This window comes from Heteronotia binoei, chromosome 10 (genome assembly GCF_032191835.1).
Source record: "Heteronotia binoei isolate CCM8104 ecotype False Entrance Well chromosome 10, APGP_CSIRO_Hbin_v1, whole genome shotgun sequence".
NCBI classification, from domain to species: domain Eukaryota; kingdom Metazoa; phylum Chordata; class Lepidosauria; order Squamata; family Gekkonidae; genus Heteronotia; species Heteronotia binoei.
The window spans coordinates 2,354,604-2,379,209 of record NC_083232.1 but is presented as its reverse complement, the minus strand read 5'-3'; the positions used below and the strand labels follow the sequence as shown (position 1 = coordinate 2,379,209).

At 49.4% G+C, this 24,606-nt stretch overlaps 1 protein-coding gene across 1 annotated transcript in view; it reads right to left on the bottom strand.

Annotated features, from left to right (window-relative positions):
* The window catches only part of CCM2 (CCM2 scaffold protein), a 61,124-nt gene that overhangs the window by 19,271 nt on the left and 17,247 nt on the right, over window positions 1-24,606 (bottom strand). Inside the window, 3 exon segments of the mRNA XM_060248061.1 lie at window positions 1,749-1,777; window positions 1,780-1,834; window positions 5,642-5,815. Of these exon segments, the coding sequence (XP_060104044.1) occupies window positions 1,749-1,777; window positions 1,780-1,834; window positions 5,642-5,815 (258 nt within the window).

Genomic DNA, 24,606 nt, shown 5'->3' with positions numbered 1-24,606 from the left:
TTTATGCTGTAAGCCGCCTGAGCGCCACGAGGAAGAGAGGCAGCTAACGTTTTTAAAATAAAAGATGCTTAAAGAGTTTGGTGTTCTGAAAGAATTCTCCAGCCCCCTCATGCTCTTCTTGCGCAAAGATGTAGCCGTAACCCTAAAGGAGAGGGGGAAGAGGGACCGGCCCACCAATCTGCCCAGGAGTGGCCAGCCTCACGCACCAGCTCCTACATCACAGCAGGCAAACCCAGGCATTTGGCCTGCCACGCCAGCTGCTTCTCTACCTGAGGGAGGGACTCAAGGATCAGCTTGCTCTGGCACAGAGCTGCAAGACATGGATGTCAGTTGCAGGGGGGGCCAGCCTTCCTTAACGTAGGAGCCACACAGAATAAATGTCAGATGTTTGAGAGCAGGAAGGAAGGCAGGCAGGCAGGAAGCCAGGAAAATAGATGGGGGACAGAGGAGGGACGACGAGGTGAAAAGAAAGCAACTTTAAATGCATTCTCCAAGCTGCCAGCTGGCTTGGCTTGGAGAAGTGATATAAAGAGCCAACTGCTTTTTCCAAGCTGGCTGATGGGTGCTTCAAGAGCCACACAATATGTGTGAGCCACAGTTTGGCCACCCCGGTCAGATGTTTGAGAGAGGAAGGAAGGAAGGAAGGAAGGAAGGAAGGAAGGAAGGAAGGAAGGAAGGAAGGAAGGAAGGAAGGAAGGAAAATGGAGGGAGGAGGGAGGGAGGAAGGAAAATAGATGAAGGGGGAGGGAAGGAAGGGAGAGAGGAAGGAAGGAAGAAAAATAGATGGAGAGGGGGGGGAGGGGGGAGGAAGGAAGGAAAATAGATGGAGAGGGAAGGGAGGGAGGGAAAATAGATGGGGAGGGGAGGGAGGGAGGGGAAATAGATGGGGAGGGGAGGGAGAGAAGAAGGAAAATAGATGGAGGAGGGAGGGAGGAAAATAGATGGAGGGGGAGGGAGGGTGGGAAGGAAGGAAAATAGATGGAGGGGGGAGGGAAAGAAGGAAGGAAAATAGATGGAGGAGGGAGGGAAGGAAGGAAGGGAGAGAGGAAGGAAGGAAGGAAAATAGATGGAGGGGGGAGGGAGGGGGAGGAAGGAAGGAAGGAAAATAGATGGAGAGGGGAGGGGAGGAAGGAAAATAGATGGGGAGGGAGGGAAGGAAAATAGATGGAGAGGGGAGAGAGGGAGGGAGGGAAGGAAAATAGATGGAGAGGGGAGGGAGGGAGGGAAGGAAGGAAAATAGATGGAGGAGGGAGGGAGGGAAGGAAGGAGGGAGGGAGGGAGGAAGGAAGGAAAGAGATGGGGAGAGAACAGGTGGAAAGAAAGCAACTTTAACTTTTAAATGCCTTCTCCAAGCCGCTGGCTGACTTGGCTTGGAGAAGTGATTTAAAGAGAGAAATGCCTTCTCTGCGCTGGCTGATGGGAGTGGTGGGGGCTTTGAGAGCCACACAGCATGTGTGAAAGATGAGCTGCAGTTTGGCCACGCCTGCTCTAGCATGGCCGGCCGAGTACAAGCCTTGCTTCTCCTCTCTCCCCCCCCCCCCCCCACCTTCCTTTTGCCTGTCCATCGGCATCTTTGCAGGATTTGGGGCACTTTGGCCCAAAAGGCTGTTCATTCCCTGTCCTATATATTTTCACATGAACTCTAAAGGGGCCTCAAATGAAACAAGCTACAAGGAAGCCTGTTGCCTGACCTTGCTACAGCTGAAGAACATGCCCCACTACGCAAAGACGCTCGAGCGATGTGGTACGCACTTTGCATTGTCTATTAAATGCAGTATTCGGTACGGCTGGAAGGATTCAGGTACCCAGGGACAGACATCAATTGTCCTAAATACTGGAAAGCAAGAAAAAAGTATTTTGAGCGAGAGAGACATGCACACCTCATAGCCCAAGACCTCTAAATAAGAAGCAGTGCAACTTTCAGAAAGCCTCCTCTGTACACTCCCAGAATCCCAGAGTTGGAAGGGACCAGACTGGCCCACCCCCTGTTCAATGCAGGATCAGCCTAAGCATCCATGATGAGTGTTCATCTAGCCCCTCCGCCAAACATTTAATACAAGCAAGCCAGTTTTGCTTGCAGGGGTGGCGCTCCCCCGCCCCTTTCTTGTTTCAGGAGTAAGAATGGGTGTGTGTAAAAGGGAGGGAGGGGGAGAGAGAGAGAGAAATGACCTGATCTTTTTTTTTTTTTTAATAGACTACTAAAGGAGCTTCATGTAAATGTGAATGGTTCCTCATCCTCTTGGAGAGGAGTGACAAGTGGAGTGCCTCAAGGATCTGTCCTGGGACCTGTTTTGTTCAACATCTTTATCAATCATTTGGATGAAGGAGTGGAGGGGACGCTTATTAAATTTGCAGATGATACAAAATTGGGAGGGGTTGCAAATACAGTAGAAGACAGAAACAGGATACAGGATGACCTTGACAGGCTGGCAACTGGGCTAAAATCAATAAAACGCATTTTAACAGGGATAAATGTAAAGTTCTCCATTTAGGTAGGACAAATCCAATTGATGGTTATAGGATGGGGGAGACTTGTCTTAGCAGTAGTCTGTGTGAAAAGGATCTAGGGGTCTTAGTGGATCATACGCTGAACATGAGTCAACAGTGTGATGCGGTAGCTAAAAAGGCAAATGCAACAGAAGTCTAGTGTCCAGATCACGTGATGTGATGGTATCGCTTTACTCTGTTCTGGTAAGACCTCACCTGGAGTATTGTGTTCAGTTTTGGGCACCACAATTTAAGAAGGATATAGACAAGCTGGAACAGGTCCAGAGGAGGGTGACGAAAATGGTGAGGGGTCTGGAGACCAAGTCCCATGAGGAAAGGTTGAAGGAGCTGGGCATGTTTAGCCTGGAGAGGAGGAGGCTGAGAGGTGATAGGATCACCATCTTCAAGTCCTTGAAGGGCTATCATATAAAGGATGGAGTGGAATTGTTTTCTGTGGCCCCAGCAGGTAGGACCAGAACCAATGGGTTGAAATTAAATCAAAAGCGTTTCCGGCTCAACATTAGGAAGAACTTCCTGACCGTTAGAGCGATTCCTCAGTGGAACAGGCTTTCTCAGGAGGTGGTGGGCTCTCCTTCCTTGGAGGTTTTTAAACAGAGGCTAGATGGCCCTCTGACAGCAATGCAGATCCTGTGAATTTAGGGGGAGGTGTTTGTGAGTTTCCTGCATTGTGCAGGGGGTTGGACTAGATGACCCTGGAGGTCCCTTCCAATTCTACGATTCTATAAGCGAAAGCAGACAGGAACTCAGAAAAAGAATCCACAAAGAAAGGATTTCCTTTCAGGCAGGTTTTTGGGGATGATGAACATGGGTTGGTTTTGAGATCTATTTTGCCATAATGTCTAATGAGGGATGCTATTAGTTTTTGTGCTACTACCTTTATAATGTTCCAATACAATGTAACCCCAGAGCCAGCGTGGAGTGGTGGTTGCTTTATTTACTTGATTAATACCCCTGCCTTTCTTCCCCAGTTGATACCGACAGGAGCTTCCCTCATTCTCCTTCTCCTCCATTTTATCTTCACAACAACCCTGTGAGGTACAACATATGAACATATGAAGCTGCCTCATACTGAATCAGACCCTGGGTCCATCAAAGTCCGTATTGTCTTCTCAGACCGGCAGCGGCTCTCCAGGGTCTCAAGCTGAGGTTTTTCACACCTATTTGCCTGGACCCTTTTTTGGAGATGCCAGGGATTGAACCTGGGACCTTCTGCTTCCCAAGCAGATACTCTACCACTGAGCCACCCTCCCTCCCCTGCTCTCCAGGGTCTCCAGCTGAGGTTTTTCACACCTATTTGCCTGGACCCTTTTTTGGAGATGCCGGGGATTGAACCTGGGACCTTCTGCTTCCCAAGCAGATGCTCAACCACTGAGCCACTGTCCCTCCCCTAGGTTAGGTAGGTTAGGCTGAGAATGCATGACTGGCCCCGGGTCACCCAGTAAGCTTCCATGGCAGAGTGGGGGGGGGGGGTCCTATCCTGGGTTCTCCAGATCCTAGTGTGACACTCTAACTCAAGGGTGGCCAAGCTGTGGCTCAGCAGCCACATGCGGCTCTTTCACATATATTGTGTGGCTCTCGAAGTCCCCACCGCCCCATCAGCCAGCTTGGAGAAGGCATTTCTCTCTTTAAATCACTTCTCTGAGCCAAGCCAGTTGGCTGCTTGGAGAAAGCATTTAAAGTTAGTTGCTTTCTTTCCCCCTCCCCCTCCCCTATTTCCTTCTTTCCTTCCTGCAAACATCTGATGTTCACGTCTTGCAGCTCTCAAACATCTGAAATTTATTCTATGTGGCTCTAACATCAAGCAAGTTTGGGGCCACCCCTGCTCTAACCACACCACTGACTCTCAGGCCAGAGTGCAGGACAGACTGAGTTCGCATCTTCACTTGGCATGAAGCTTACTGGGTGTACTGTGGCCAGTTGCGCTCTCACGCTCCCTCTCAGCCTAGCCTTTCTCTAGTTATGAGAATCCAACGGAGGAAAAACCAGCTAAGCCACTCCAAGAGTTCTTTTACAGGCAGGCCTCTCTCCAGCCAATCACAAGTGTACAGATACAGGATGGGGGTGTGAATAGAGGCTGCCTTCTATTCCCAGGGGTTAGAAAATATTCAGAGCTTCCTGGCTGGTTCTGTATGGATAGGGGGACATGTGGGTCCCAGCAGTCCAGGTGAACACTCCAAACTGCTGCTTCTAAATCAGGGGTGGGGAACCTTTTTTCTGCCAAGGGCCATACGGATATTTATAACATCATTCGCGGGCCATTAAAAATTATCAACTTAAAAACCAGTGCTCCGCTGAGGAAGAATGATTCAGGCCAGCAAAATTAATGCAAATAATTGTTTTTCTATTTGAAGTCATGTGGGGAGAGCCTAATCTGGCACACACACCCGGCCCGCCACCCTAGGCAAATTCATAGGTCCAGGGCTTTTTGTAGAAAAAGCCCAGAGGGAACTCAGTAGCATATCAGATCCACCCCCTAATATTAGCATATTAGGTCACACACTCATTAGCATCTTATCCCTCTGGGATAATCAAGTGCAAAATGAACTGTGACAGTAACTTTTCCAGGCCCTGCAGCAATTCTGGCCGGCCAGCCAGGCCCCAGGGAGGCTGCCGCACAGTACATCTGGGCCCTGCAATCCCTGCCTGGCCCTGGGGAGGCTGCTGCACAGTGCGGCTGGGCCCCACGATCCTCGCTGCCCAGTCAGGCCCCAGGGAGGCTGCCACATGGCTCTGTTTGGCCCAGCAATCCCCGAGGGCCACACCAAGTGACCTCGAGGGTCCTATACGGCCCTCGAGATGGAGATTCCCCACCCGTTTTAAATGATTCAAAACAGGGATGCAGAATCCAGTATCATGCTGTGGTTACAGTGTGGGACTGGGATCGGGGACATCCCCACCCCCCCCCACCCCGTGCCATGGAAGTTTGCTCAGAGACCTTGGGCCAGTCCCATGCTCTCATCCTAGCCTACCTCACAGGGTTCTTGTTGTGAGGACGAAATGGAGGAGAGGAGAATTACATAAGCCGCCCCCCCCCTTGGGAAGAAGGGTGGGGTAGAAATGAAGCAAACGAAGAAACAAACCACCTAAAGGCCTGAAGCCCCAAAGCAAAGGCCCGAGGAAGGGGAGCCGCTACCTTCACTTCCTTTTCAATGTAGTCGTTCAAGAGGACGTCCGGCTCCACCCGGTCGGGCAAGGAGAGAGACACCGAATGCAGCGGCCGCCTCTCCGTCACCTTCTCCTGCGCCTTCTTATCCCGGCCCTTTTCGCCTTTCAGGAAGACACGCTTGAAAGGGGACACTATCCCAGGCTGAAAGGAGAGAGGAGTGGAGATGGTTCAGGATCGTGTCGGAGGCATGACCAGACCGCAGAGCCCCTCGGCCCACAGAGGCAAAGTGCCGGATTGCCAGATAAGATGATGATGATATTGGATTTATATCCCGCCCTCCACTCCAAAGAGTCTCAGAGCGGCTCACAATCTCCTTTCCCTTCCTCCCCCACAACAGACACTCTGTGAGGTAGATGAAGATATTGGATTTATATCCCGCCCTCCACTCCAAAGAGTCTCAGAGCAGCTCACAATCTCCTTTACCTTCCTCCCCCACAACAGACACCCTGTGAGGTAGATGAAGATATTGGATTTATATCCCGCCCTCCACTCCAAAGAGTCTCAGAGCAGCTCACAATCTCCTTTACCTTCCTCCCCCACAACAGACACCCTGTGAGATAGATGAAGATATTGGATTATATCCCGCCCTACACCCCGAAGAGTCTCAGAGCGGCTCACAATCTCCTTTACCTTCCTTCCCCACAACAGACACCCTGTGAGGTAGATGAAGATATAGGATTTATAAGAACATAAGAACATAAGAGAAGCCATGTTGGATCAGGCCAACAGCCCATCCAGTCCAACACTCTGTGTCACACAGTGGCCAAAAAATTTTATATATACACACACACTGTGGCTAATAGCCACTGATGGACCTGTGCTCCATATTTTATCTAAACCCCTCTTGAAGGTGGCTATGCTTGTGGCCGCCACCACCTCCTGTGGCAGTGAATTCCACATGTTAATCACCTTTTGGGTGAAGAAGTACTTCCTTTTATCCATTTTAACCTGTCTGCTCAGCAATTTCATCGAATGCCCACGAGTTCTTGTATTGTGAGAAAGGGAGAAAAGTACTTCTTTCTCTACTTTCTCCATCCCATGCATTATCTTGTAAACCTCTATCATGTCACCCCGCAGTCGACGCCTCTCCAAGCTAAAGAGTCCCAAGCGTTTCAACCTTTCTTCATAGAGAAAGTGCTCCAGCCATTTAATCATTCTAGTTGCCCTTTTCTGGACTTTCTCCAATGCTATAATATCCTTTTTGAGGTGCGGCGACCAGAACTGCACACAGTACTCCAAATGAGACCGCACCATCGATTTATACAGGGGCATTATGATACTGGCTGATTTGTTTTCAATTCCCTTCCTAATAATTCCCAGCATGGCGTTGGCCTTTTTTATTGCAAACGCACACTGTCTTGACATTTTCAGTGAGTTATCTACCACGACCCCAAGATCTCTCTCTTGGTCAGTCTCTGCCAGTTCACAACCCATCAACTTGTATTTGTAGCTGGGATTCTTGGCCCCAATGTGCATTACTTTGCACTTGGCCACACTGAACCGCATCTGCCACGTTGACGCCCACTCACCCAGCCTCAGCAGATCCCTTTGGAGTTCCTCACAATCCTCTCTGGTTCTCACCACGCTGAACAATTTAGTGTCATCCGCAAACTTGGCCACTTCACTGCTTACTCCCAACTCTAAATCATTTATGAACAAGTTAAAGAGCTTGGGACCCAGTACCAAGCCCTGTGGCACCCCACTGCTTACCGTCCTCCACTGCGAATTTTACTGCCAATTTCACCGTCCTTCACTGCCCATTTATACTCACTCTCTGCTTCCTATTACAAAGCCAGTTTTTGATCCACAAGAGGACCTGTCCTTTTACTCCATGACTCTCAAGCTTTCTAAGGAGCCTTTGATGAAGAACTTTATCAAAAGCTTTCTGGAAGTCAAGGTAAACAACATCTATCGGGTCTCTTTTGTCCACATGTTTGTTCACCCCCTCAAAGAAATGTAACAGGTTAGTGAGGCAAGATCTTCCCTTGCAGAACCCATGCTGAGTCTTCCTCAATAACCCATGTTCATCAATGTGCCTACTCATTCTGTCCTTGATAATGGTTTATATCCCGTCCTCCACTCCGAAGAGTCTCAGAGAGGCTCACAATCTCCTTTCCCTTCCTCCCCCACAACAGACACCCTGTGAGGTGGGTGGGGCTGAGAGGACTCTCACAGCAGCTGCCCTTTCAAGGACAACCTCTGCCAGAGCTATGGCTGACCCAAGGCCATTCCAGCAGCTGCAAGTGGAGGAGTGGGGAATCAAACCCGGTTCTCCCAGATAAGAGTCCGCACACTTAACCACTACACCAAACTGGCTCTCCAGTTTGAATCGATCACAGCGGTATTTTAAAAGGGGATGTATTGATGGAACAGAGAGCCGCGTACCCTTTTCCAGCCAGCTTGATATTGATTGCGGCTGTTTCGCCCTTCTTTGGAAAGGGCTCATTAAACTGCCTGTTTCCCATAATGGCCTTAAAGCGAACAGCAGGTTCTTTTCTCCACAGAGCGCCCCTCCAGCTACAAGGAACACATGTGGGTGGCTGTTTATGTTGCCCCACACTCCAAAAACTAGGCTGGCCCAAGCTAGGGCACTCGCTTCTTGCAGTATGCTTCACTGAGCCTTGAGCTCTCCTGCTGCATGAGGGAATGAGCACTGAGACTTTAAGAACATAAGAGAAGCCATGTTGGATCAAGCCAGTGGCTCATCCAGTCCAACACTCTGTGTCACACAGTGGCCAAACCCAGGTGCCATCAGGAGGTCCATCAGTGGGGCCAGGACACTAGAAGCCCTCCCACTGTGTCCCCCCACAAGCACCAAGAATGCAGAGCATCACTTGCCTCAGACATGAGAACATAAGAGAAGCCATGTTGGATCAGACCAACGGCCCATCCAGTCCAACACTCTGTGTCACATAAAAACATGAGAGGCCATGTTGGATCAGGCCAATTGCCCATCCAGTCTAACACTCTGTGTCACATAAAAACATGAGAGGCCATGCTGGATCAGACCAACGGCCCATCCAGTCCAACACTCTTTGTCACATAAGAACATAAGAGAAGCCATGTTGGATCAGGCCAATGGCCCACCCAGTCCAACACTCTTTGTCACATAAGAACATAAGAGAAGCCATGTTAGATCAGGGTGTCCGTTGTGGGGGGAAGGAGATAAAGTAGATTGCCAGCCGCTCTGAGTCTCTGATTCAGAGAGAAGGGCGGGATATAAATCTGCAATTCTTCTTTTTCTCCTAAAATACTGAGGTGTTTACAAAAATGTAAAGAACTGTATACTATTTCATAGACATAATAATTTGCTAGCACTGTGAGTTTACTTGATATTTTGCTTATCTTTATTCCCTCCCACCCGTTTGTGTACTCCAATAAGTAACTGCAGGTATGAAATATGAATGAGGCGGCGAAGACAGAAAGGGGTGGACTGAAGAGGCTTAATGCACAAGCAAGTCCCTCCCCGTCAAATAAAAAACTGCACAAGGAGTGCCAGAGGAAAGAAAAGGTGGCCCACCGCCCTTCGTATAGAGCGGATTCTGCACCCCAGCAATCCCAACTCAGATACAATGAAATGGAAATTGCCAGTCCAAACATATAGACAGAGGGTGAGCAATAAATTAGCACACAACATAATGAAGATCTTTTAACAGATTCAAGGACCAAACAGGGAAAAAAAACAAGCTTAGTTAAGATGGTTACCATTTGTTTGGGCTAACTCCAAGGGAAAACATAGTGAAGGAAATAAATATGTCAAAATTAGAGCTTGATGGGCAGATGCATCCTTAATTGTGGAATGCTGAGAGTAACTAACTGAGATCCTACCATAACACTCCATCCTACCATTACACTCTCAAAAGCATAATAATTTACAGCTCAGCAATTTCACTTTCTAGTCTGTTCCTGAAGTTCCTTTGCAATAAAACAGCCACTCTGAGGTCACCCAGTGAATGCTGAAGTGTTCTCTCCTACAGGCGTCTGTGTTGTGATTCTTGATCTCAGAATTTCTTGAAGACTAGTCTGCCCAGTCACCTGGCTAGAGGTGGTTCTTCATCACTAGATAACCAGGCAGGTGGCTACGGAATTTTAAGAACAATGGCGTATCAGTAAGAGTGGACATTCTAATTATTCTGACAACACAACTGGGGTGTGTCTGTGTCAAATTATTCCAGATTAACTCATGGCAAAGAAATGTGGAAGAATGCATCCAGTGTGGTGTAGCGGTTAAGAGTCTTGGACTAGCATCTTGGAGACTCGGGTTCGAAACCCCATGGAAGTTTGCTGGGAGACCTGGGGCCAGTCTCAGCCTCACCTTCCTGACAGTGTTGTTGTGTGGATATAAAGGAAGAGGGGAGAAGGATGTAAGCAGCTTTGGGTCCCCATTTGAGAGAATGGCAAGGTACAAATAAGAACCTAAGAGAAGCCATGTTGGATCAGGCCAATGGCCCATCCAGTCCAACACTCTGTGTCACACAATGGCAAAAAACCCCAGGCGCCATCAGGAGGTCCACCAGTGGGGCGCAGGCCTAACGTACAACAGTAGTAGCCTTGGAAAGAAATGGGACATTGTTGGCAAAGCACGAGGCTTCCCCTAGGAGCCAGTTCTTACATTCACAAAGTTCCAGAATCGTGGCTGCCCACTGGAGAGAAGTGGTCTTGCGGCTGCTGGAATGGCCTTATAGCTCTCGTAGGGGTTGTCCTTGAAAAGGCAGCTGCTGTAAGAGCTCTCACAGCTCTTCCATCCCACCCATCTCACAGGGTGTCTGTTGTGGGGGAGGAAGGCAAAAGAGATTGTTGGCTGCTCTGAGACTCTGTCCGTGAAAGGGCAGCTGCTGGGAGAGCCCTCTCAGCTCCACCCACCTCACAGGGTGTCTGTTGTGGGAGAGGAGATTGTGACCGCTCTGAGATTCAGAGGACAGGGCGGGAGATAAATCCAGTATTCAATATCATCACCTTCTTCCTGTGCATACAGATGCAGGAGCGAGTCACACATCTGGAAAAACCCAAGGATCTTTCCTCTAATTGCTTCAGCAAAGACGCTGATGGCATCTTCTCCCCCAGCTCACAGAACCCTCTTTCTGTAACAAGCCCCAGGGCAGAATTTCAATGGGGGGAGGAGCAGGGATACTTGGGAGCCGAGTTCCCCCAGGGAGCACCAGTCATTGCAGAAGCAACGGCAGGCCACAGGGGCGATTTCTGGCAGCGGCTGGGCAGCAGGATGCGTTTCTGCTTGTGGGCTCTCGCTGCAACTTGCTGCTTCTCCTGGGCTCACCCTCGCCTTACCTTTCCTGGTGCTTTTGTTTGAACTTCCTGGTTTGTGTTTTCGATCCTGCCTGCTTCAATATCCAGGGGAGGATTATTTTGCAAAGGAAAGGATAGGTGCCCTGTGCAAGCACCAGTCGTTTCCAACTCTGGGGTGACGTTACTTTCACAACATTTTCACTGCAGACTTTTTACGGGGTTGTTTGCCACTGCCTTCCCCGGTCATCGACGCTTTCCCCCCAGCAAGCTGGGGACTCCTTTGACTGACCTCGGAAGGATGGAAGGCTGAGTCAACCTCGGGCCGGCTACCTGAACCCAGCTTCCGCTGGGATAGAACTCAGGTCGTGAGCAGAGAGTTCAGATCACAGTACTGCAGTACTGCTGCTTTACCACTCTGTGCCACGGAGCGCTATAAGTTGGCCATGAGGAGGGGGATGAAGAACAGAGAAGGGGAGGTGGGTTTGATCGGTTTGGAAAGAAAGGCCCAGAAAATGGAAGGCAGTGCAGAGGCAAGAGAGGCAGGAAGCAAAGATACTCGGGGACCGCCATGGCTCCTCAGCTCAGCAGCCAGGCAGCCCAGCAACCCCCAAGGCCTACCTCATTCTCCATGAAGGACCCAGGGAACCAAGAGCAGAAACACACAAGAGGGGCTGAAACCCAGATCCTGCTAGGCTGGCCTCAGAGCACCCCGATCCCCTCCGCCAGGCGCCCAGCTGACACCTTCAAAAGTGCGAGGCGTGGTGCCCTGCTGGCGCTCTTAAGCAAGCGTGCAAACAGGACGCGGCCAGACCACAGCTTCCTTTTGCTCAGCCAATGCGTGAGCGGAACCCAGCCAGAGAGACACCCAGCTGAGGCAGCTGCAGAGCCCAGAAAGTCCCCAGGGAGGTGTGCAGGCCCATCTTCAGCCGTGCAAGAGGGCTTCTTACGGTGGTGGTGCAGGCTGAAGCGACAGCAGGAAGCTCTTTCCACGGATGGAAAGCGACACCGTAATCGGAACAGGCCTGCGAGATCCAAGCCTGGGAAGATGGAGGCCAGAACTTGCCAATGGCTGCACACTGCAATTAAGCTAGTTCTGGTAGTCGAGGGCCAGGAAGCAAGTTTTGGCCCATGCTGGGGGAAAAGGAAAAGACACAGAAAAGGCTGCGTGCCTAGGAATGGCACCACAGTGAGCGGGGAGGGGTGTTTCCGTATTCTCAGAAGAACTACTGTTTTCCCCTCGGAGGTTCTATGTAATCCCACAACCATGGAGGAGTCAATTTAATTCTCTTCCACTGAGTATAAATAGGTCCCCTGGCAAAGACTTGGAAGGGAGACCTCCTTGAAATACCGGCAGCCAGGAGGACTGGGGCAGGCTTTATTCAGCCACCTCTCTGAATATCCTCCAGGCCCCCCGGCAAGGGTCAGTGACCAAAAGGCGCCATGACTTCCGGGTGCAGACACACCCAAAATACACACCCCAAAAGAGAGAGAGGCACCCAAAAGAGAACCCCCAGAATGATAGCTGTGCTGATCTGTGGCAGAAAACACAACCGCCAATCCAGCGGCTGACCTCTGGGGGTGGAAGATGTTTCAACTGACCGGGCAAGGCCTGCATCATAAGAACATAAGAGAAGCCATGTTGGATCAGGCCAATGGCCCATCCAGTCCAACACTCTGTGTCACCTAAGAACATAAGAGAAGCCCTGTTGGATCAGGCCAGTGGCCCATCCAGTCCAACACTCTGTGTCACATAAGAACAGAAGAGAAGCCCTGCTGGATCAGGCCTATGGCCCATCCAGTCCAACACTCTGTGTCACATAAGAACATAAGAGAAGCCCTGTTGGATCAGGCCAATGGCCCATCCAGTCCAACACTCTGTGTCACACAGTGGCCAATATATGTGTGTGTGTACACACACACACACACATATATACACTGCGGCTAATAGCCACTGATGGACCTCTGCTCCATATTTTTATCCAATCCCCTCTTGAAACTGGCTATGCTAGTCACCCTTTGGGTGAAGGACTTCCTTCAATCCATTTTAACCTGACAGCTCAGCAATTTCATTGAATGCCCACAAGTTCTTGTACTGCGAGAAAGGGAGAAAAGGACTTCTTCCTCTGCTTTCTCCATCCCATGCATAATCTTGTCAACCTCTATCATGTCACCCCGCAGTCAACGTTTCTCCAAGTTAATGAGCCCCAAGCGTTTGAACCCTTCTTCATAGGGAAAGTGTTCCAGCCCTTTAATCATTCTAGTTGCCCTTTTCTGCACTTTTTCCAGTGCTATAGTATCTTTTTTGAGGTGCGGTGACCAGAAATGTACACAGTACTCCAAATGAAACCGCACCATTGATTTATACAGGGGCGTTTTGATACTGGCTGATTTGTTTTCATCTACTGCTCATGGAGTATTGCTCAAGGAGGTGAGAGCAGGTTCTGGGATCCTTGGAGATTGACTGCTCCTAGGTTCCTAGCTGAGTGTGGACTAGAACCCACGTCTCTTCCAGGCTGGTCTGACATTGCGACCACTACGCTGCACTGGCTTACAGAAACGCCTGCCAACGTGGGCTCAAGCCTACAAACGCTTCGAGGACGGGAACAACCGGGAGCCACAAGATCAGAACGTGTTTATGCACGAGAGCGGCTGGAGTATAAATGAGGGACTTTTCACCGGGCAAGAGACCTCGGCGTGCAGACGGATGCTGGCACCACCTTCCTCTTCAGGGGCTTTCAGATGAAGACCAAACACGGACTGCGCCCCCTGCTGGAGAGATCAGCTGCAGCTTCAGACAACAGAGAAAAGAGCTGTTTCAAGCAATGGCAGACACCTCCCCTTCCAGCTGTCCTGGCCATTTGCAATAGTGTGATGCGGCGGCTAAAAAGGCCAATGCAATTTTGGGCTGTATCAACAGAAGTATAGTGTCCAGATCACGTGAAGCGATGGTATCGCTTTACTGTGCTCTGGTAAGACCTCACATGGAGTATTGTGGTCAGTTTTGGGCACCACAATTTAAGAAGGATACAGACAAGCTGGAACAGGTCCAGAGGAGGGCGACGAAGATGGTGAGGGGACTGGAGACCAAGTCCTATGAGGAAAGGTTGAAGGAGCTGGGCATGTTTAGCCTGGAGAGGAGGCGGTGATAGGATCACCATCTTCAAGGACTTGAAGGGCTGTCATATAGAGAACATAAGAACATAAAAGAAGCCATGTTGGATCAGGCCAATGGCCCATCCAGTCCAACACTCTGTGTCACACAGAGGCCAAAAAATTTTTATACACACACACACACTGTGGCTAATAGCCACTGATGGACCTCTGCTCCATATTTTTATCTAACCCCCTCTTGAAGCTGGCTATGCTTGCAGCCGCCACCATCTCCTGTGGCAGTGAATTATATATATATATATACACACACACACACTGTGGCTAATAGCCACTGATGGACCTCTGCTCCATATTTTTATCTAACCCCCTCTTGAAGGTGGCCATGCTTGTGGCCGCCACCACCTCCTGTGGCAGTGAATTCCACCTGTTAATCACCCTTTGGGTGAAGAAGTACTTCCTTTTATCCGTTTTAACCTGTTTGCTCAGCGATTTCATCGAATGCCCACGAGTTCTTGTATTGTGAGAAAGGGAGAAGAGTACTGCTTTCTCTACCTTCTCTATCCCAAGCATAATCTTGTAAACCTTGTAGTGCCTAATAGGCACTGATGGACCTCTGCTCCAGATGTTGATCCAATCCCCTCTTGAAGCTGGCTGTGCTTGCAGCCACTATCACCCCCTGTGGCAGTGAATTCCAGGTGTTAATCACCCTTTGGGTGAAGAAGGACTTCCTTTTATCCATTCTAACCCGACTGCTCAGCAATTTCATTGAATGCCCAAGCAGTTTTCACAGCAGACTTTTGACGGGATGGTTTGCCATTGCCTTCCCCAGTCATCTACACTTTCCCCCCAACAAGCTGGGTACTCATTTTACCGACCTCAGAAGGGTGGAAGGCTGAGTCAACCTTGGGCTGGCTACCTAAATTCCACCGAGGATTGAACTCAGATCATGAGTAGAGCTTAGGACTGCAGTACTGCAGCTTTACTACTCTGGGCCATGGGCCTCTTGTGGGTTTTTTCCCCACTTTTGTATTTACAAGATCTGCTGGCCGAGTCCAAAAGCCTCTCAGGCAAGTGCTTTAACCTCTGCCAGAATTGTACTTAAGCAAAGCCTGAAAAGACAGCCAGCTGGCTCTGGCGTGATGTTGCTTTCACAACATTTTCACGGCAGGCTTTTTACAGGGTGGTTTGCCATTGCCTTCCCCAGTCCTCTACGCTTTCCCCCCAGCAAGCTGGGGACTCATTTGACTGACCTCGGAAGGATGGAAGGCTGAGCCAACCTGGAGCTGGCTACCTGAAAACCCAGCTGCCGCCGGGGATCAAACTCAGGTCGTGAGCAGAGCTTAGGACTGCAGTACTGCAGCTTTAACACTCTGCGCCACGGGGCTCTTGGCTGTATATAACCCTGGTGATTAAACCGATTTCTCCTTTTGTTATCTGCTTGGACTGCCTCTCACTCTGAGTAATCATTTATGATTTATTCACGAGGTGCTTTGCCACAATCCCGTTCCCACTCGTTGGCTGTACAGCTGCCTTCTCTTCTCAGAAACCTGGGGATGGTTTATGACTCAAGGAATTCTACAAGCAACTGAATGGGGAGGGGACACCCCGAACCAGGGAAAAGAAGAAGATGATGATGATACTGCAATTATATCCCGCCCTCCACTCCGAAGAGTCAAAGAGCGGCTCACAATCTCCTTTACCTCCCTCCCCCCACAACAGACACCCTGTGAGATGATGAAGATATTGGATTTATATCCCATCCTCCACTCCGAAAAGTCACAGAGCGGCTCACAATCTCCTTTACCTTCCTCCCCCAAAACAGACACCCTGTGAGGTAGATAAAGATATTGGATTTCTATCCCACCCCCCACTCCAAAGAGTCTCAGAGCGGCTCACAATCTCCTTTAGCTTCCTCCCCCACAACAGACACCCTGTGAGGTGGGTGGGGCTGAGAGGGCTCTCACAGCAGCTGCCCTTTCAAGGACAACCTCTGCCAGAGCTATGGCTGATCCAAGGCCATGCTAGCAGGTGCAAGTGGAGGAGTGGGGAACTGAACCCGGTTCTCCCAGATAAGAGTCTGCACACTTAACCACTACACCAAACTGGCTCTCTATTAGAGCTCTGGCTGACCCAAAGCCATTCCAGCAGCTGCAAGTGGAGGAATGGGGAATCAAACCCGGTCCTCCCAGATAAGAGTCCGTGCACTTAACCACTACACCGAACTGGCTCTCTGAGAAGTGACTCAGTCTCCCCTCACTGCCCCCCACTTCTCAACGGGGTGGGCTTTAGCTGACAAAGAGAGGGGTGGGTCGGAGGAGGTTCTCACCTTTGGCTCTCGCTGTCAACTGCCACCTTCCAAGACAGCTTTCCACCCTTTAAAAATAACGTCATGGAAAAGGATTACAGAATTTCTGGTCGGATCTGAGAGCCGTTGCAGGATAGCTGCTACAGCGCTCAACCAAGACCGGGGTTCTTATTCCCACTCAGGCAGGAAGCTCAATATGCCGTGCAGTGCTCCCAGATAAGAGTCCACACACTTCCCCACTACACCAAACTGTAAGCCACCTTGGGTCCTAATTTAGGAGACAAGCAAGGTACAAATGAATTAAATAAATCTGCTTGAAGTAATTAATGGCACTTTCTTGGGTGGAGCTATCAACAGGGGAATTAAGGTGTTCTGGGAGGAGACAATTTTGGTGTTCTTAAGCTTTTTTCCCCAGTCCTGTTTTAAGGTCTGAGATATTCTGGAAGCAGGTAGGGGAACGAGACGTTGCAATACCTGGAATGCCGCGTAACACCTTTTTAAAAGCCCAGTTCCCAGATCAGCGGAGCACGTCATTATGCAAGGAGCTAGGCAGCCTTGGAAAATCCCAGCGATGGACTGACCCAGCATTCCCGAACTGTCAGGCCCGAGACAAAAAGGAGTTGATCTGAAATCTCACTGGAAGGCTTCACGCCCTTCGACATGTTTATTTTGGAGAAGGGAAGCAGAGCTCAGAAAGTTGCACAAGGAAAACTAGCAGAGCGCCTTGCTTGCCTTGAGAGACCTTTGCCTTTCGCACACTGCTCCTCTCCAGCAATGCAGTTCACCCCAGGCAAAGCCCCATGTGTCTGCCCATGGACAGGATGAGACCCCCCCCCCCAAGGCAGTCATTTCACAATCCGGAAAGGTCCCCTGGGTGGTTTAGCTCAAGCAATGAACCCAGCCAGAAGGGTTAAGGTCAAAACCAAAAAATTCTGGGGGAAAGGCGCTTCCCCCAACAACATCCCCCCACCCCCAGTATTTCTGAAGGAAAAATTGGGAAATTTAGGAGAGCATTGGGGAAAAAGGCCCTTTCTGTTAACTATTTGAGAGTCAGTTCGGTGTAGTGGTTAAGTGCGTGGACTCTTATCTGGGAGAACCGGGTTTGCTTCCCCCACTCCTCCACTTTCACCTGCTGGGATGGCCTTGGGTTAGCCATAGCTCTAATAGAGAGCCAGTCTGGTGTAGTGGTGAAGTGCACGGACTCTTATCTGAGAGAACCAGGTTTGATTCCCCACTCCTCCACTTGCAGCTGCTGGAATGGCCTTGGGTCAGCCATTGCTCTAATAGAGAGCCAGTTGGGTGTAGTGGTTAAGTATGTGGACTCTTATCTGGGAGAACCAGGTTTGATTCCCCACTCCTTCACTTGCAGCTGCTGGAATGGCCTTGGGTCAGCCATAGCTCTAATAGAGAGCCAGTTTGGTGTAGTGGTTAAGTGCGCGGACTCTTATCTGGGAGAACCGGGTTTGATTCCCCACTCCTCCACTTACAGCTGCTGGAATGGCCTTGGGTTAGCCATAGCTATCGCAGGAGTTGTCCTTGAAAGGGCAGCTTCTGGAAGAGCTCTCTCAACCCCACCCAGCTCACAGGTATCTGTTATGGGGGGAGAAGATACAGGAGATTGTAAGACGCTCTGAGTCTGATTCAGAGAGAAGGGCAGGATACAAATCTGCAGTCTTCTATTTTCTCTTTTGGAGGGTGTGAAACGCATTTTAAGACAGGGGTTTCCTAGCTCAAAATGTGCACTACAGATATTTTTATGTAAGAATCTGCAGCATTACATAATGTGGACTATTATAATATGTTTGAGAACGCATCAGGGAACTCTAAATGCTATGAAGTCGATGTTCAACTATTGTAGACGGAGGAGAACGTTTCCGTCCAAATCATATCCCCTTCTGTCCGCTATAACACTGGTTTTCCAGTTTCAGCTTCTATTTTTCCAATGTCTCACGCCTGCTAGAGCAACAGAGCGAGGAACAGTTTGCAGCTCTCTCTTTCAAGCCCTGAGTCCACTTGCAGCTTGGCTGGCAGAAAACTATGTCTCTACATTCCATAAATACAGCACACTCTACTCAACTTATTTCATTTTTTACTTTCATTTATTCAATCTATACCCTGCCTGATCCCAGGATCGGGCTCAGGGCAGCTTATAGAAAAAAAACTAAGGGCCCAGCTCCAGCCCACATGCCCATTATACTCCTGGTCCCTGGGAGCCACGCCAAAGCCAAAAAGCTGGCAGACCTGAGCAGCTAGCTGAAGGGCACGAAGAGAGAAGAAATGATGATATTGGATTTATATCCCATACTCCACTGAGTCTCAGAGCAGTCACAATCGCCTTCACCCCACAAAAGACAACCTGTGAGAACCCCACTACACTAAACACTCAACCACTACTGGTGCATTCACAGCTGACTTAGAAGGATGGTAAGTGGGGCTGAGAGAGCTCTCCCAGAAGCTGCATTTCAAGGACAACTCCTGCACGAGCTATGGCTGACCCAAGGCCATTCCAGTAACTGCAAGTGGAGGAGGGAGGAATCAAACCCGGTTCTCCCAGATAAGAGTCCACACACTTAACCACTACACCAAACTGGCTCTCTGTTAGAGCTATGGCTGACCCAAGGCCATTCCAGCAGGTGCAAGTGGAGGAGTGGGGAATTAAACCCGGTTCTCCCAGATAAGAGTCCACACACTTAACCACTACACCAAACTGGCTCTCTATTAGAGCTATGGCTGACCCAAGGCCATTCCAGCAGGTGCAAGTGGAGGAGTGGGGAATCAAACCCGGTTCTCCCAGATAAGAGTCCACACACTTAACCACTACACCAAACTGGCTCTCTATTAGAGCTATGGCTGACCCAAGGCCATTCCAGCAGCTGCAAGTGGAGGAGTGGGGAATCAAACCCGGTTCTCCCAGATAAGAGTCCACACACTTAACCACTACACCAAACTGGCTCTCTATTAGAGCTCTGGCTGACCCAAGGCCATTCCAGCAGGTGCAAGTGGAGGAGTGGGGAATCAAACCCAGTTCTCCCAGATAAGAGTCCATGCACTTAACCTCTACACCCAACTGGCTCTCAGAGCTTACTGGCTGTTTGCCAAGGCACGCACACAAACATTACTGAGATCCAAGTTAGCCCCCAGGTGGGTGGTCTCTCAACAGCTGTAGGTTCGGTCGGAAGAACACAAGAGGCCTCCCCTGCTTGCCAGAGTTCCGGTTTTCTCATTCAAGCTCTCTTAAACACCCAGGCCGCAGAAGTGCAGAGTCGCAGCGCTCCCCTGCTCTAGTCTAGACCAAGACCACAGCACCAAGAAATGACAAAAATGACAGACTAAGCATTCTGCTTTGAGTGTGGGAAAAAGGAAAGAGGAAGCGAGAACCGGCCACATCAACTGAGCCTCACAGGTAAGCTTCTCTCTTTCACACTCCCCCTTCCCCCATCTAGAAGCCTTGCTTCTTTTAAAATCGATGCCATTTGCTTCTGGAAGAAGAAAAAGAAGATGAAGAAGGTATTGGATTTATATCCTGCCCTCCACTCGGAATCTCAGAGTGACTCTCCTTTCCATTCCTCTCCCACAAAAGACACCCTGTGAGGTGGGTGGGGCTGAGAGAGCTCTCCCAGAAGCTGTCCTTTCAAGGACAACTCTTGCAAGAGCTTTGGCTGACCCCAAGGCCATTCCAGCTGCTGCAAGTGTAGGAGTGGGGAATCAAACCCGGTTCTCCCAGATAAGAGTCCGCGCACTTAACCACTACACCAAACTGGCTCTCTATTAGAGCTCTGGCTGACCCAAGGCCATTCCAGCAGGTGCGAGTGGAGGAGTGGGGCATCAAACCCCGCTCTCCCAGATAAGAGTCCGCGCACTTAACCACTACACCAAACGAGTTCTCACTACGCCAGAGGCCTCTCACTGCTGACTCCTTCACTTCTCAGGTTTCACAGAACCTTTGTCGGGCAAAGAACAGATCGGGCCTAACAAGAGCTCCGGCTGAGCCGATCCAGAATTGCTGAAGTGGGAAGCACGCCGGGTGGAGTCATTCTCAGAAGAGGGGCAGTGCACAATTCCCAGCCGACCAGCAGGTTTTGCTTTTTATTTTTTATTTTTAATACTTAAGTTTTTATTAATTTTTCTGAAAATGTCAACAAACATTGAACCAAAAAATAAAACTAATACAAACAAAACAGCAATAATAAGAGCACTCTTACCGTCCTTCTGTCGATTCATAATTTTACATTTACACTTAGGAGGTCAAATATATTATCCATTACTAGACAATATTATACAAAACAGCTTCAGTACTAAGAGAAGTTTATGTACTTTTTTGGAATACACTTTTCAAACTCTTCTTCTAAGTCGATGTAGTTAAAAAAGTGGAACCATTATTCAATAAAATTGCTTTCTTTGTGTGGCAAATCATTTAGCCGTATCTGTACGGCTAACTTATCTAACGCCGCTATTTCCCATACCTTAGACATCCATTGTTGCTTTGCAGGAGACACATTTCGTTTCCATTGTCGAGCTGTAAGAAGTTTAGCCGCCATGAGTCATAGAGTTGCCAATTCTTTTTTTTACTGAGGAAAGTTTTAAATTTGGCCAGTGATTCAAAAGGATTGATTCCGGGGTAAAAGGAATATTACCCTCTACAAATGCTGTTCACAGTTTGTATAATTTCTTTCCAAAAATTATTTATTCCCGGGCACAGCCACCAACAGTGTTAAAAAGAACCTTCCTGCTTCCATCGTTTCCAGCACTCAAGAGTGGGTTTTATGTGAGACAGAAAGAGCTTTTTGGGTGTTAGCTACCACCCTGAGAAGAGCTTGTAGTTTTGTAGTTTTAGATTTAGGGAGTACGTATTATAGAGAGGGGAATCCCATTGCTGTAATGTCAGTGACATACCACAATCCTTCTCCCAGGTTTTTTGTTGGCTCGTAATTTCAGACCAGCTTTTGGCATTAAGAAGGTTGCAGATAATAGAGGTTAGAGTTCTAGCTTGCTTTGGCTTTTTTTTAACAGGTTTTCATAAGGTGTTAATGGCCGATCTATCATGTCTATAATTCTGGGAGTATGTAAGACGTAGTGGATTTGTCGGTATTGGAACCACGGAATGGTTATGCTGTATTGAGTTTCAAGTCGTGTTTTAGTCAACATTTGTTTGTTTGTAATAAAGTCTTGGAATTTATATATTCCAGCCTCCCTCCAGATTTTAAAAGTCACTGGCACCACGACCTGGATTGAACCAGGCTTGCCCTAGGTGAAACAGATGGGGTTAGAAAGTTTTTGTATTTGTCCCAGATCTTCAGTGTTAGGGATAGGTAAGGATTGTCTTTGGAAATGAAGTGTCTATTATTCGGTGCATTCCAAATAGCTTCCCATAGCTGATAGGTTTTGCTTTTTTATCACGGTGGCTGTTAAGACCCTTGCCAGGAGGAGCCCATGCTAACTGGAGGGCAAACAGCAGCCGGCTGGAGGTAGAAAGAGCCATCAAGCCTCAAGCTGACTTATGGTGACTCTCTAGGGCAGAGGAGATCAGGCTCCCAGAAGGTTCCAAGCAGGCCCACGAGCAAGTCTTTCTTCTCCCTCTCTCTTGTTTCCTTCTGCATCACAACTTGCTTCACCAGGCCTGCTCTCATTCACACCGGAGCTACAGAGCAGAGCCTCTATTTTCTCCATTGGCTGAGGCTCTTCCCTTGGGGGGGGGAGAGTTTGCTTTGCCAGGCTCTCTCAATTGCATAGCAGAGCTACTGTGCCAAGCCTCTTTTCCTTCTACTGGCTGAGGCTCTGCCCCATTCTTATCCCTTGGATGGGGAGAGAAAGAGCCAGAGCTTCCTTTGCCCAGTTCCCTCGATCACACGGCAGAGATACAAAATCTATAACTGTGTTTGTCTGTATCCTTTATAAGGTTTATATCTCCCACTACCTGGCATTACATTTTATGACACACACAGCCCAGCCCGACAAGGTCTCATGTATGTCAGATCCAGCCCTCATAACAAATGAGTTTGACACCCAGGCCTAGGGTTTTCAAGCCAAGCTGGTCACTGCCTACCTCTGCACAGCAATCATAGAATCCTAGAGTTGGAAGGGACCTCCAGGGTCATCTAGTCCAACCCCCTGCACAATGCAGGAAACTCACAAACACCTCTCCCTAAATTCACAGGATCTTAGAATCCTAGAGTTGGAAGGGACCTCCAGGGTCATCTAGTCCAACCCCCTGCACAATGCAGGAAACTCACAAACACTTCCCCCTAAATTCACAGGATCCTCATTGCTGTCAGATGGCCATCTAGGCTCTGCTGGAAAACCTCCAAGGAAGGAGAATCATAGAACCCTAGAGTTGGAAGGGACCTCCAGGGTCATCTAGTCCGACCCCCTGCACAATGCAGGAAACTCACAACACCTCCTCCTAAATTCACAGGATCTTCATTGCTGTGAGATGGCCATCTAGCCTCTGTTTTAAAACCTCCAAGGAAGGAGAGCCCACCACCTCCTGAGGAGGAAGCCTGTTCCACTGAGGAACTGCTCTGATGGTCAGGAAGTTCTTCCTAATGTTGAGCCAGAAACTCTTTTGATTTCATTTCAACCCATTGGTTCTGGTCCAATGTCCGCCCACTGCCCCCAAAGAGAGAGATCTACACATTCACCTTCAGGGCAGACAGCCCCAAATCCACAACCCCGTTTTTACTTTGCTGGCCTCAGTGCCACCATTCAAGGAAAAAGGAAAGGAATTTTCCCTGAATGCTATTTTTAGCGCCACCTCCTTTCGCCTGCTCCCTTCTGTGAAGAATTCCAGCAAGCCTGGCTTAGGCCTTCAAGAACATACTTTTTATTCTGATTTATTATACCTGCTGGAGAGAATCTGAACTGTTTGTTATAAAGAAGAGGCGGGAAAGGTTAAAAAAAAAAGGGAGGGGGGAGGGGTGCCATTTTTCACTGTCAGCCCCAGAACCTGCTGGCTGAAACATTAATGCACAACAAGCCAAGATTCTGGTTGAGAATGTTCACCAGTCAGGGGCCACAAAAGCTCACACACATTAATCATCTTATAGCACACACTTTACATGCGCAAAAACTTGTGCTCGGGCCAACCGGTTCAATGCTGAGCTCCGTAGTACACACAGCCTAGTTTGCCCTGAAACTCCTTCAGTTTGGTGTCGTGGTGAAGTGTGCGGACTCTTATCAGGGAGAACCAGGTTTGATTACCCACTCCTTCACTTGCACCTGCTGGAATGGCCTTGGGTCACCCAGAGCTCTAATAGAGAGCCAGTTTGGTGCAGTGGTTAAGTGTGCGGACTCTTAACTGGGAGAACCGGGTTTCATTCCCCACTTCTCCACTTGCACCTGCAGGAATGGCCTTGGGTCAGCCAGAGCTCTAATAGAGAGCCAGTTTGGTGCAGTGGTTAAGTGTGCGGACTCTTATCTGGGAGAACCGGGCTTGATTCCGCACTCCTCCACTTGCACCTGCTGGAATGACCTTGGGTCAGTCAGAGCTCTGGCAGAGGTTGTCCTTGAAAGGGCAGCTGCTGTGAGAGCCCTCTCCAGCCCCACCCACATCAAAGGGTGTCTGTTGTGGGGGAGGAAGGTAAAGGAGATTGTGAGCCGCTCCATATGAGCTGCCTTATACGGAATCAGACCCTGGGTCCATCAAAGTCAGTATTGTCTTCTCAGACTGGCAGCGGCTCTCCAGGGTCTGAAGCTGAGGTTTTTCACACCTATTTGCCTGGATCCTTTTTTGGAGATACCAGGGACTGAACCTGGGAACTTCTGCTTACCAAGCAGATGCACTACCACTGAGCCACCGTCCCTCCTCCGTTCATCTCCTGCCCTTCCTAGGCTGATCTCATCAGATCTCAGAAGCTAAGCAGCATCCAGGGTTGCTGTGCAGGGGCAAGTGATAGCAAACCACCTCTGAATGCCTCTTCCTTGAAAACCTTACAGGGTCACCGGAAGTCGGCTGCAACTTAAGGGCAAAAAGAAAACGTGGCTTGCAGATGCCCCCAAAGACGAATCTCGCTGCTATTTAAACACTGGAGTTCTCTTGTTGTCATGTACAAGTGATTTCATAAGAGGGGGACTCTATTGCAACTTGGAGGTCATGCCGGGACTTGAAAACCACCAGGCAGGTGGGATGAGAACACCTGCTAGCCGCTTCGTTTTATCGGCTCCCTCCATCTGCCGGCACTTGGCCACAGACGCAACAGCCGGCCATCCGGGGGAGGAAGCTGTTTACGACCGTCAGAGAGACGCAGGCAACCTTTGTAGACGTCTCTGGGTGGTC